The 12,737-nt window shown below is 56.0% G+C and overlaps 5 protein-coding genes and 1 non-coding gene across 6 annotated transcripts in view; 2 read left to right on the top strand and 4 right to left on the bottom strand.

Annotated features, from left to right (window-relative positions):
• PTSG_04648 (ergosterol biosynthesis ERG4/ERG24 family protein) overlaps positions 1–1,359 on the bottom strand; it is a gene marked incomplete at its 3' end in the record, with an annotated part of 3,409 nt that extends 2,050 nt beyond the window's left edge. The window contains exon 1 of the mRNA XM_004994683.1: positions 117–1,359. Within this exon, the coding sequence (XP_004994740.1) occupies positions 117–1,301 (1,185 nt within the window). The 5' untranslated portion in view covers positions 1,302–1,359. The remainder of the gene's footprint in view (positions 1–116) is intronic.
• PTSG_04647 (EF hand family protein) lies at positions 1,332–3,487 on the top strand. Its single transcript, XM_004994682.1, has 5 exons — positions 1,332–1,602; positions 1,909–2,076; positions 2,300–2,380; positions 2,592–2,689; positions 2,994–3,487. Exons 1-5 carry the CDS (start codon positions 1,534–1,536, stop codon positions 3,205–3,207), a joined length of 630 nt encoding a protein of 209 aa, XP_004994739.1. The 5' UTR covers positions 1,332–1,533; the 3' UTR covers positions 3,208–3,487.
• A 113-nt stretch (positions 3,488–3,600) lies between these two features.
• Positions 3,601–6,058, top strand: PTSG_04646 (uncharacterized protein). Its single transcript, XM_004994681.1, has 6 exons — positions 3,601–3,790; positions 4,157–4,370; positions 4,608–4,704; positions 4,896–5,206; positions 5,475–5,646; positions 5,913–6,058. The coding sequence occupies exons 1-6, from the start codon at positions 3,634–3,636 to the stop codon at positions 5,985–5,987; spliced, it is 1,026 nt and encodes a 341-aa protein (XP_004994738.1). The 5' UTR covers positions 3,601–3,633; the 3' UTR covers positions 5,988–6,058.
• A 597-nt stretch (positions 6,059–6,655) lies between these two features.
• PTSG_12196 (uncharacterized protein) lies at positions 6,656–8,946 on the bottom strand (the record flags this gene model as incomplete). Its single annotated transcript, XM_004994680.1, has 3 exons — positions 6,656–7,047; positions 7,231–8,385; positions 8,814–8,946. The coding sequence occupies 3 exons, from the start codon at positions 8,944–8,946 to the stop codon at positions 6,656–6,658; spliced, it is 1,680 nt and encodes a 559-aa protein (XP_004994737.1).
• A 287-nt stretch (positions 8,947–9,233) lies between these two features.
• On the bottom strand, positions 9,234–12,015 carry PTSG_04645 (uncharacterized protein). The gene is made up of 3 exons (XM_004994679.1): positions 11,240–12,015; positions 10,976–11,030; positions 9,234–10,693 (listed from the first exon to the last, which is right to left on the bottom strand). The coding sequence occupies exons 1-3, from the start codon at positions 11,251–11,253 to the stop codon at positions 9,287–9,289; spliced, it is 1,476 nt and encodes a 491-aa protein (XP_004994736.1). The 5' UTR covers positions 11,254–12,015; the 3' UTR covers positions 9,234–9,286.
• Positions 12,016–12,363: 348 nt separating this feature from the next.
• PTSG_20095 lies at positions 12,364–12,436 on the bottom strand. Its single transcript has one exon. It is a non-coding gene; the product is annotated as a tRNA-Cys (tRNA).
• Positions 12,437–12,737: the final 301 nt, after the last annotated feature.

The following is a 12,737-nucleotide window of genomic DNA, read 5'->3' as shown; positions in this document are numbered from 1 at the left end:
CACACAACAACAACACACACACACACACACACACACACACACACACACACACACACACACACACACACACACACACACACACACACACACACACACACACAGCGCGACCGCCTCACCTCCCACTGACGCGGAACGAGGAGAAGCACGTAGTACAGCGGATACAGCCAAGGCAGCCAACTGCCCGTCAGCAGCCACCCAGGCAGCGCAAGCGCAACGCTTTGCAGGATCTCCCCAAGATAGTTGATGTGGCGCGCAAGGCCCCAAAACCCAGAGTACAGGATTCGCGTGTCGCTGATGGTGTGGGGCTGGATGACACCGAGGAACGGCTGCTGTGGGTCCACTTTGAACGTGTACTTCTGCAGGTTGGCGCCACGCGTCAACACCCATCCAAAGAAGAACAGAGCCACAACGCCAGCCGCTTGCAGCACCGACAAGTCTGCGTCTGCAGTGGGCGGCGTGATGAGGGGCCACACGCCAATGGGGTAGAAGAGCGGATACAAGGCCCAGCACCCCCACACGAGCTTGAATCCCAGCCGCTCCGCAAACAGGTCGTACGTGTACAGGTGCACATGCTCAAAGTACAGGTACTCGGCAACAAACCAAGAGAACAGGCCTACGTATGCGGCCATGGCCACTTGCACATGGCCGTCCCCGGTTGCGCGCATGTGCGCGGAGGTTGCGCTGAGCAGCACCAGCTCCAGCAGCACGGCGCCGTACACGTACGAGTACATCTTCCAGTCAAGGCCAAACGTGCGTGGATTGAACTGCACGCCCGAGAAGAAGTCGGTCAGGACCTTGGCGAGGCCGTGCTGGCCCTCTGGTGCCGTGTCAGTGCCAGTGCCAGTGCCAGTGCCAGCGCCAGTGCCAGTGGCCGTGTGTCGCGACGTGATGGGCGAGGACGGGTGACCGTGGGACCGCGAAGAGGACCCAGGTGTCGCGCCACGTGGCTTGAACTGGTCGACGGTGAAGGTGCGGCGGCGGTGGCTTTCCCTCTCTTGTGGTGAGAGCTGGAGGCCAAGCACCAGCGCCAGCACCGATGCAAGAAGCCCCAGCACGTTGGAAGCAACAGCGACGCTCCAGAACTCGTCCACGAAGAAAGCTGGCGACACAAGGCCCAGTCGGGCAGCCAGCAGGAACGATGCGACGACGATCACCAGCACACGCAGCCCGTTGAGCTTGTACATGAAAGGCTTTCCATCCCGGTCACACACATACCCTGGCGTCTCCTTGCACGGCAACCCCACATACAGCGCAGCACACACCACATGCAGTACAAGCACTGCCACCCAGCCTTCCATCATCTTCGTGTGTGCTATTTGTTTGTGTTTGTGTGACTGTTGGCGATTTGTGAATGTTTTTCATGGATAATCGACACGAAATTGAAATTTCCGGTTCCTGCACAGCAACGGCACCAAACAAACACACCACCCACGACAACGACAAGACCTTGTTCCTCTGACCTTTCGGCGCACGACGCAAACCACACGCGCACAAGGCCTTCTTCTTGACAGGGAACCAACCACAACAGACACTATGGCGTTTACTCAGCGTGGCGAGTCTACCCTCAAGCGCGATGCAAAACTCAAAGCAGACCAAGCAACGGTGTGTGTGTATGTCTGTCTGTGTGTATGTGTGTGTGTGTCTGTCTGTTTGTCTGTCTGTCTGTGTCTGTGTGTCTGTCTGTGTGTCTGTGTGTCTGCCTGCTTGCCTGTCTGCCTGTCTGTGTGTATGTGTGTGTGTGTCTATCTGTCTGTTTCTGTGCGTCTGTCTGTGTGTCTGTCTGTGTGTCTGTGTGTCTGTCTGCCTGCCTGCCTTTTTGTGTGTCTGTGTGTCTGTCTTCTCAGCTCTGCAGCACGATGCGCTGCCAAGCTAACATCACGCACGCACGTGCTGCCATGCCCTTTCAAGGATCCCATTGAGAAGCTGAGGTACCGGTGTTTGGAGCGTGGTGCCGGTGGCATCTCGGGGCTTGGCCGCATCTTCCGCATCATGGACGACAACGGCAACAAGAAGCTCGACTTTGACGAGTTCAAGAAAGGCCTCCACGATTTCGGTGTGCACCTCGACGACGAGGAGGTATGCTTTGGTTGTGTATTGACATTTTGTGGGCGCCTGTGCGATATGCGTGATGTATGTGTGCATGTGTGTGTGCGATATGTGTGATGTATGTGTGTGTGAGAGAGAGAGTGTGTGTGTGTGTGTTCGCGCGCGCTCCGAACCACGTCTTCTCCACCTGACTGCTTCCACCTGTGCCATGCATCTGTCCTGCTTCCTCCATCTGCTGATGTGCCCACAACAGGAATACCATGATTGCTTCGACCGGTTTGATGCCAACGGCGATGGGAACGTGGATTTTGAGGAGTTTCTTCAAGCGCTCAGAGTACGACATAACGTAACCGTATATTTTCGTGCATGTGTGCGCAGCCGCGTCGCTGACGCGTGTGCCAGCTACATGACAACACCACCATCATCAGCACCAGCACCCCCGCCGTGAGCGCCAGCTTCCTCAGCGAATATGTGCAGTACTTGCAGTGCGCTTCTCACTCGTTCGCGATGTGCCATGTGCATGCATGCCTTGTTTGTTGCTGCAGCCACCAATGTCCTCCCGACGAAAGAAGTTAATTCGGCAGGCATTTTCCTTGTTTGACAAGAACAACGATGGCAACATCACAGCTGAGGACTTGGAACAGTGCGTGCACCTGCACTTGCACGTGTGGCTGCGCTTGTCTGTGCTTGGCTACGTACCACCACAACTGCCCCCCTTTTCCGTTGACACACTTGGCAGCTCAAGTCGCTTCTTCTGCTATCTCATTTTGCTGCCGTGTGCACCCTTCTCCTTTTGTCGCCCCATACCAAGCGACTACAGCAATGCCCTGCTCACCTTGTCACCCACCCACACTCACCTACACTCACCTACACTCACCTACACTCACCTACACTCACCTACACTCACCTCCACACACTTGCCCTCTTTGCATTGTTCGCCATTGCAGGGTGTACCGTGTGGACAACCATCCCAAGTACATGAATGGCGAGTGGACAAAGGAGCAGTGCCTGAATGAGTTTCTCAAAACATTTGAGCAGAAGGGCGTGGTGGATGGGGTGGTCACATATGAGGAGTTTCTCAACTACTACGCAGGCGTCAGTGCGTCCGTCGACGACGACGCCTACTTTGACCTGATGATGCGGCAGGCGTGGAAGTTCTAGTTGTGCTCTGCGTCATCGCCACTGCCTGCTCTCAGTCATAAATGGTGCTGTGTGTATGTGTGTCTGTCTGTGTGTGTATCGGTGTGTGTACGCGTGTGTTCGACTGCCTTCCTTACGACGTTTGCTTCCACGGCTTGTTACGGTGTATGCATGCACCTTATCATACTGTTCTTGGTTCCCATAGCCTGCTTTGACGGCTTCTGTTACCTGCCATATCCACGCCGTTGCCTTCCTTTGTTGCCTTCTTTCCTCCAGAAGAGTAGAAGATTCACAAGCCACATGTCTGTATGTGTGTGTGTGGGGGGGGGGGGTGTATGTGTGTGTGTGGGTGTGGGTGTGAACTGGATGACAACGCCACCATCGCCAAAGAGGAGCGAATTATTTTTCTGTTCACTGGCAACGCCGGCAACTACGCAAGACCGAACGATGGTGGTGGTGATGCCGAAGAGATCCTCCCTCGCTGGTGTGCTCTTGGCATGCTTGGTGCTGGGCTGCTCGCTGCAAGGCAGCAGCGGCACCAAGTACACGGACGCAGACATCAAGCGAGCATACAATGACGGCTATGCAGACGGCATGCAGTCAGGTGTGTGCTTGGAGGAGGAGGAGGAGGAGGGGAGGGATGGTTGTGCTGGTGCTGTGAAGGACATCATCGCTTGATGTTATGCAGAGCAGTTGATGTACTTGGACTTGGATCATGCGTGCTGCCCCACTGCTTGCAGCTGCTCACATGAATACCTGTGTTGTGTGTGTGTGTGTGTGTGTGTGTGTGTGTGTGTGTGTGTGTGTCTGTGTGTCTGTGTGTGTCTGTGTGTGTGTGTGTCTGCGTGCATGTGTGTCTGTCTGTCTGTGTGTGTGTGTCTGTCTGTGTGTGTGTGTCTGTCTGTTTGCTCCTGCCCACCTCTCTCTCCCCCTCTGTCTCACTTGATTACGATCTCTGGCTGGTCGACAGTGCTGCGGAACTATGGTGCCAGCCTGGACATCGACAAAGGATCCTCGATTGATGTGGAGATTGAGGATCAACAGGGCAGAGAGCCCGGCACAACAGGTGCTGGTGCCAGCTGCAGCGCCTTGCGTGATGGCCTCTCTGCCTATGGCATGGATAACAGCGACGAGGAGCCCCAAGTCTCAGTCACCTCCGACGCCACCCAGCTCGGTCGCTTTACGTACGTGCATGTGTGTGTGTGTGTGTGTGTGCATGTGTATGGACATCACATGGCACACACACACACACACACACACACACACACACACACACACACACACACACACACACACACACACACACATATACTGTGTGTCTTTCTCTCTCCAATGCGCAGACACGGCCGTCTCTGTCGCCCCCCTCCCTCCATCTCTGCAGACCGCTTGCTTTAACTCACTGTACGGCCTCCAACTCACAGACTCCTATGGCCGACCACAATCTACACCGCCGAGTTTGACTTGGACAAAGCCGACGTGCTCCCTGCCGTGTTGGGTGCAGTCCACACACACCACAAGGTACGCAAATGTGTGTGTGTGTGCATGTATGTGCGTGTATGTATGTGTGCGTGCGAGTATGCGTCCAATCCTTGTTCCGGCCTTGAATGTGTTCACTGCGCACACTCACTCCGATGCCCCACTCCCAATTCCACGCCTACCACCCACACAATCCCATGTACACCACGTCTAATCGCATGATGCATACACAGGCGGACGCTTCTTCTTCTGACACGGATGATAATGACGATGATAATGACGATGAGGACGTGATCCGCGGGTGGGTCAGCGATGAGATGTTGGAGTGGCGTGATGACACCGTTCGCGCGTTGGAAGCAGCCGTCCTTTCCCACTTCAAGGCCGTGCTCGAAGCCGATAACCCAGGCTCGACTACCAGCAACCGCGTCAACGTGCTGCTGCAAATGTGGTCGACGGTGCTTGAGGACGGCGGGTTTGAGCTTCCTGTACAGCACGCGGGCGACTTTGGTGCACACTGGACAGGCAAGCTGGTCCTCGACGCAAGGTGCCCGCCCATGGTGTCTGAATGTGGACCTGTGTGTGCGTGTGTGTGTGTGTGTGTGTGTGTGTGTCTGTGTGTCTACGTGTGTGTGTGTGTCTGCGTCTGTGTGTCTGTGTGTCTGTGTGTCTGTGTCCGTGTCTGTGTCCGTGTCTGTGTCTGCTGCCTGTTCACCTTCACGCACCACCGAAACATTCGCGCGCCCTCCGCATCACGAACACTCACAACCGCACACACGCACACACGCACACGCATACACTCACCGTCGGTGCAGCACCACACTGGTCCTGATGTCCAAGGACGCGAGCCCTGCGCAGGGGTGGAAGTCATCGCAGCACCGTGTCGCCCTCTCGTCTGGCGACATTGCCATCTTCCCGGCCGATATTGTTCACTTCACCCTCCCTGCTCCCCCTGCAGGCCTCACATCAATCACCTTCAACATCAAGGTGCGTGGTTGTGTGTGTGTGTGTGTGTGTGTGTGTGTGTGTGTGTGTGTGTGTGTGTGTGTTCGACTGTCTCCAGGTCTCTGTCTGTCTTTCTTTATGTGTGTGTGTGTGTGCACGCATGGTTCTGCTCGTCATTCCCGATTCGGCGTCTGTGTCTCTGTTGTGCCATGTAGCATTTCGCCACCCCTCCTCAACCCGCTTACTCACGTCACCACCATCGTCACGGCCTTGACCATGACCATCACCACCACCACCACCACCAACAGGTCATCAGCGAATCTCCCGACGCCGGCAGCCCAGGCGTGTTCTGTGCAAACTGCATCAAGAGCGTGCTAGTGTAACGTGCGCCCTTCAATACTCACACATTCCCCCGTTCTCTTTGCGCTCACTCAAATTACACCACCCGCGTTGAGGTGGAGGTTCACCGTGCACAATCAGTAAACACACAGTCTTTGCTGTGCATGCATGTTGCGATGACAATCGATGGGGATTGTGACACACACACACACACACACACACACACACACACACACACACACACACACACACACACACACACACACACAATGAGGATGGCTCGCTGTCGTTGGTGTCGGTTTAATACTTAGATAGAGAGAGAGAGAGAGGACACGATCACTGCCACCCCTCGCGTGGAAGGAAAAGGCGCGGTACGCCTGGTTGCTGGCTTTTGGGTGATTGACCCAAGAACTGCCATATCCTTGTGCGTATGGTTGTGCGCAAATGTTGCATGAACACAAGCAAGCAATGAAATCAATGTACACAATCTGATGTTCCCAAATGAAAGAGCTATGACCAGCAAAGCTAACGGCTATTCGAGCACCACACACACACATGCACACACACACACATGCAGACATGCACCGCACAAACACACACATTCAGCACTTCTCCTCGTCATTGCAACCACCACCGCCTCACATCTCCCATTCACACCTCGAAAATATTCGCCTTTCACTCTGCACAACACCATAAAAAAACGCCATACGCCTCAATCAAACGCGTGCTCCCACATCTGTAATCGATCACATACACTCCCGCGTCGAATCACACGCGCCTGCATCTCCCTCGCATCATCATCACCACCACCATCACCGTGTTCACCATGCACATTGCCATCATCACCACCACCGCGCTTGCTGTGTGACGCGGCACCGTCCGAACGTTGTGGCTGCAGATGCTGCTGCGGCTGCAGATGCTGTTGCTGCTGAGATGGTGTGGGCGAGGGTGAAGGTGGTGCCTGAATGTGCAATTCAGAGTGCTTCTGCCTTCGTCGCCTCAGCTCGACCAACCACGACGGCTCTTCGTGTGCACTTCCGCGCGCATCGCCACTGCTGTTACTGTTACTGTTGCTGCCGTCATGGTGCTGTGGGCGTGCCCGCTCTGCAAATTGGAGCGACAGATAAAAGGGGGTAGGCAGCAGGCGAAGGTGTGAGTGAAACGTGTTTGGTTGAAGAGGAACGAAACATGACACGCAGATGCGCACATGTACACAGCCTCAATCAAACAAACACACTCACACTCACACGCTCACTCACTCACACTCACTGAAAAAGCAATACACACCTGGTGTTCCGCCCGTGATTGTGGCCGAGCGGTTTCTTCGTCGCTCCATCAACTCTTGCTTCCACAATGGCATCGAAGCAACATTGACATCAATACCATGTTGCTGTTGCTGTGGTTGTTGTTGTTGCTGTGGTTGTTGTTGTTGTTGTTGTTGTCGTTGTTGTTGTTGTTGTTGTTGTTGTTGTTGTTGTTGTTGTTGTTGTTGTTGTTGTTGTTGTTGTCGTTGTTGTTGTTGTTGTTGTTGTTGTTGTTGTTGTTGTTGTTGTTGTTGTTGTTGTTGTTGTTGTTGTTGTTGTGGCTGCTGTGCGCTCCTCGCTGCCCCCTGTCTCTCCGCTGCGTTTGCGCGATTAAGCTGCCCACCACCACCAGCGCCAACACGCAGCTCTCCCTCCTCATCGCAGATATGCAGCCGCTTGGCCAACACATCTGCCAACTCGCTGTCAGCCCCTGTCTTCCCCTTGCGTGCGCCATCCACATCACGCCGCTGAAGTGACGACGACAATGTGAGGCTCCTTTCTGTGTGTTCAGCAACTGCACGACCACGCTCCAAAGCACCATCATCATCACCGCCACTACCGTCGCCGCTGCTGCTGCCAGTCCGCACCAGCTTGTCTGTTCCTGTTGTCGTTGTTGTTGTTGTTTCTTGTGCTGCTGTTGCTGTTTCTTGTGCTGCTGTTGCTGGTGTTGTTCGTGGTGGTGGTGGTGGTGGTGACGTGTGTGCTGCATCGCTTGTCTCTGCTGCTGCGGTCGACAATGCGACAGTTGTGGTGGCTGGCGCTGTGGGGGACACACTGCCACTGTACGTGACGCTCTGCACATCCACGTGTCCAACAAGCGCCGGCGAATGCACGTCCCTCAGCGGGGTGTGAATGTCGTGCGTGAGCAGCGAGTACGTGAGATGCGTGCTGTCAACGGCATCTGGGATGTGTGACGACCGCTGCTGGCAAACGGCCACCGCCGCCTCCTTCAGCACGTGGTGACGGCACGCCAGCGCGCGGTGGATTGGCAGCCACCGAAACTTGAGCGACGTACCGCCCCATTGCAGTGTGAACGTTGGCGGAAACACGTTGAGCACGCTGCCGTTCCCGTGCGCGTTCAGCACCGTTGTCTCCACCCACGCGTTGTCCGTATTTCGCTCATCGTCGCCAACAACACCTGTGCGTTTGCAAAGGGGATGGTGCGTGTGTGTGTGTGTGTGTGTGTGTGTGTGTGTGTGTGTGTGTGTGTGTGTGTGTGTGTGTGTGTGTGTGTGTGTGTGTGTGTGTGTGTGTGTGTGTGTGTGTGTGTGTGTGACGGGGGTGTAAGACGGGAGGAAAAAAAACACACACACACACACATTCGCCAATGCATGTGTGTGTGTGTGAGGTCAACAAGAAGCAGCAGCCAAAGCAAGTACACAACAAGCAACAGGGCGCACTAGCACGTGTTGTAGCAGGAGCGAAGTGGCTGCTTGGCGCCAAGGGTCGACTCCAGCTGACGCGAGAGCTCGGCTGTATCGATGCGAAGAGCACACACAACACACACACACACACATGCACACATGCACACACATGCACACACATGCACACACACGCACCACGCACCTTTGGCAACTGTTGCCTTCTTCCCTTTGCTGCTGCTGCTATCGGCAGCCCGTCGCTTCCTCTTCTCCTCCTCATCGTGGTCCTTGGGCGACAGCACCACATCCGCGAACAAGTCGTCACTGTCCTCCTCCATCTTTCTCGTTGTTGTGGTTTTGTTGTTGCTGGGATTTGTGTGCGTTGTTGGCGTGAGAGGGTTTATTGATGCTCTGCTACAGAGCAGCTTGCAAGCACCTCAGCACTCTTCCCACTTCCCCACTCCCCAGCACCCCGTTCATCCTATCCTTTCACCCTCACCATCACCATCACTCCTTCACCATCACTCACTCGCACCTTCCTCTTCCCACCTTCAGGCACAAGACATCAAGCAAACAAGCCATCAGCCCCCATCTCCCGCTTCCACCCCCCCCCCCTCACCCATCCACCAGTACACAAACGCACCCTCCCCTCTCACAGCACACATCAGGATCAAGGGATCAGGGCAGGAAGCGACGAGCGAGTTTGTACTGCCTGCCGCGCTGACTGCGCCCGCTGCTGGCCCGCCCGGGAAACGGAAACGCCGCAGCATCTTCCTCCTCGCCATCACCCTCAGCATCCTCGTCATCACCCCTGCTGGTGCGGCTCCTTCCCCTCCTCCCCCTCCTCGTCCGGCTGCTGCCCTGTGCAGCGGAACTGCGTCGTCGCCTCCTGTTGCCGTTGCCCCCGAATGCACCAGCACCACGATGCTGGTGGTGTGGCTGGCCCAATGCAAGCGCAGGCGCAGAAGGCCCGCCCGTTGTGGAGGTGGTGCCGGCTGCAGAGCACAGTCGCAGCTTCGCTCGCTGCTGCTGCGACAAGAGCGGTGGCACGTTGCTTGTGATGATGACGTTTGCAACGTTGCGCGGGCGGTTGCATAGCTGCGCCAACACCTCCTGCCTCAAGCGGTGGTAGCGCATAAGCGCCTCTTCCCGCTGGGCCCTGCCCTGCTGGCCATCCTCGCACGGCGGGGCAGCTGTAACCACGTCGTTGGCCGCGTGTGTCCCCCATCTGGTTCGCTCGCTCGCACATGCAGTCACTGAGGACGTTGAGAAGGAAGCAGACAACGACGACGACGATGATGACGATGACGAAAGCCGTGGTGGACTCACGGCCGCTGCCATTGCTGGTGCTGTTGCCGCAGGGGCTGCGTGGGTGGGAAAAACCGTCGAGGGCTGCGTGCTTGAGTTTGGTGAAGTAGATGGCAGGGGTGGTGTTGGCGTCGTGGCGGTGGAGATGGGCCCCAGCCTCTGCTGTTGTTGGCGGCGCGGGACTTGCGCAGGTCGCAGGACTTGCGCAGGTCGCGGCACCAGCAGCGGTGGCGGCAGGGTTTCGTCGCATCGCAGGTGGGGCAGGGGCTTGGCGAGCGTCCGGGTTGGTTTGCACGCGCCCTGCTGCGCAATCTTCTCCAAGGTGGCTGTGAGCCAGTGGGAGCCATCGCCCTCGTTGTCGGGCCCAGCAGCAAGGAGGTGGTCGAGAGCGGCGCTGGCGTGCACGATGGGGCTTGAGATGGCACGCGGCCGTGGGAAAGGCGTCGGGAGCAGGCCAAGCTCTTGCAACACGTCCATGTCATCCAGAGGGCCGTCACCAAGCGTGGGGCCGTCGCCCAAGCTGGGTGTGGTGGAAGCAGAAGAGGATGATGATGATGACGACGACGACGACAAGGAAGAGGTAGACTCGCGCCGGCGCTCGTCGAGCTGGTCTTGGAGAGGAGACGGGTACTTAGTGCATGCCAAGTCGAGGAAAGGGCTGGACAGGTCGAAGGCATCCTCACAGAAAATGTCGTGGAAGGTGTCCAAGCCCAAAAGAGGATTGTGATGTTGGTCTTCTGTGAAGTGCGGGTCTTGCATCTGGTGGAACGCAGCGTCCTGCATAAGAGTATGTGTTGCAATGCATGCCAAAAGCAGAGGAGATAGTGAATGTGTGCGAGGGAGTGAATCAGTGGGATAGCGTGCGCGCTGGAGCGAGGGGACAGCGTATGTGCAAAAAAAAAGGAAGAAGACAAGCGGCATGGAGGCGCGAAGAGCATTCCACATATGCGCGCATGCACACACAAGAGAACAGCGCAAGACCTTTTGTTTGGTGGTGAGGGCATCATGTCAACGCAGGCGAACAAACGACCAAACACGATGGCCAAACCGCTCGCTCACCATGCTCATGGGATTTGCCATTGGCTCACAAGAAGCGAAATCGCTGCTGGTTGGCCTGTGGCAAGTAACAGAAGCATGCATGCATGCGTAAAGGAGGACATGTGGAGCGTGCGATGCGCGAGTGAAACCGCAGCATGCATGCGTAAAGGAGGACATGTGGAGCGTGCGCGTGCCGCATGGGAATTTGCCGACAACACGCGCACATGCAGATGAGAAGAGAAGAACGTCGTCGTGTGGCGCGCGCGCGCACCGTAAAGAACTGACCACAATGAATCCATGGTGGACGTGGTCGGGTGCTGTGAGTTAGTGAGTGCTGGGAGCGGGCGGGAGATTGTTGAAGACGGGCGAGCCTGTGCCAGAGGCGAGTGGAAGGGGACGAACCGGTGTGCAGCTAATCAGGAGGGCGATAACACAAGGTCAGTGAACAAGTCGCGCACGAGGGGAGACGCTCAGCTGGGGAAGACGAAGGAAAGGAAAATGACCACGCGCACGCACACACACACACGTACACGCATGCACAACAAACAAAAAAGGGTGTAGAGCTCACGCACAGCACTCTAGCACTCTCGCGTGGTACCATTCACCCACCAACGTGGCGCGCACACACGCACTAGCAGTGTTGTGTTTGCTTGTTTTGGGGACTGGGGCAGAGAACAATCAAGATGCATTGTACGGGTGTGACGGTAGCACACCGAGCACACGACAAGAGCTCAGCGATGACGTGATGGCGCGATGGTCTCGCGTCATTTTCAAAGTTCAATGGGGTTGGGCAGCTTGTTCACGATGCAACAGCGCACGTCTCCCCTTTGCTTGCAGGCAGCAAGTCCTGCTCGAGGAGCAGGGTGCCCCAACCAGAGAGAGAGGGCACTGAACATGTTGAACGGCAAGGAATGCGGAAAATGACGTGCTCTCAACCGCAATGATTGCAAGATGAAGTTAGAAGAATGAGGGAGGGAGGTGGCAGGCAGGGCGAAATGGAGTGGGCAGGGCGCCTGAGAGCACGCTTCTTGCTCGTCAACAGGTGAAGAAGACATCATCTCTCATGGCTTGCTTGGATGACGCGATATATGGCGTCACCGCCGTGCCACTACCGCTTTTCCTGTCGACAGAAGAGAAAAAATTGCCGCCAATTTTGAATGTGTGTTTGTTGTGTCAGTTTGGGTGCAGTGTGTTGTGGTGGACTGGATCGAGCACCTTAGCACGTGAGCACGACCTTAGCATGTGCCCGCGTCCACGCGTTCAGGGAGAGCCAGAGTGCTCGAACGTATCAAGCACTTTATACCCACACACACACACACACACACGCACACACACACACGCACGCGCGCACACACACAGCACACACGCATGCGTATGAAAAGAAGAGAGCCTGCAAAAAAGAAAACCACAGGGGCAGGGTGGACTCGAACCACCGACCAATCGGACTGCAGCCGATCGCTATAGCCACTAAGCCACTACCCCGGGCGCAAATGACGTCATGCTTCAAAGAGGAAACCCGAATCGTATGAAGCGCTGCTGACTTTCGCGTGCGTTTCTTCATGAAGGACGCAAGAAGCATGCAAGTCTTTCGTCACGTTTCCTCAACGGTGCCGCGCGATTCAAAGACACGTTCAGTATGCACTATCTTGAACAATTTCACTGATGTGACGTGACGCGAAGTGACCTTGTTCACCTTGATCCTAGCCGTACAACGCCCAGACAAAACACAAGCAACACAAGCAACACGCGCAACACAAACAACACGCGCAAGACGAAGGGGTTA

Source organism: Salpingoeca rosetta (assembly GCF_000188695.1).
Source record: "Salpingoeca rosetta unplaced genomic scaffold supercont1.10, whole genome shotgun sequence".
Classification (NCBI taxonomy): domain Eukaryota; class Choanoflagellata; order Craspedida; family Salpingoecidae; genus Salpingoeca; species Salpingoeca rosetta.
The sequence above is the reverse complement of the archived record's forward strand: the minus strand, read 5'-3'. Positions and strand labels throughout refer to the sequence as shown.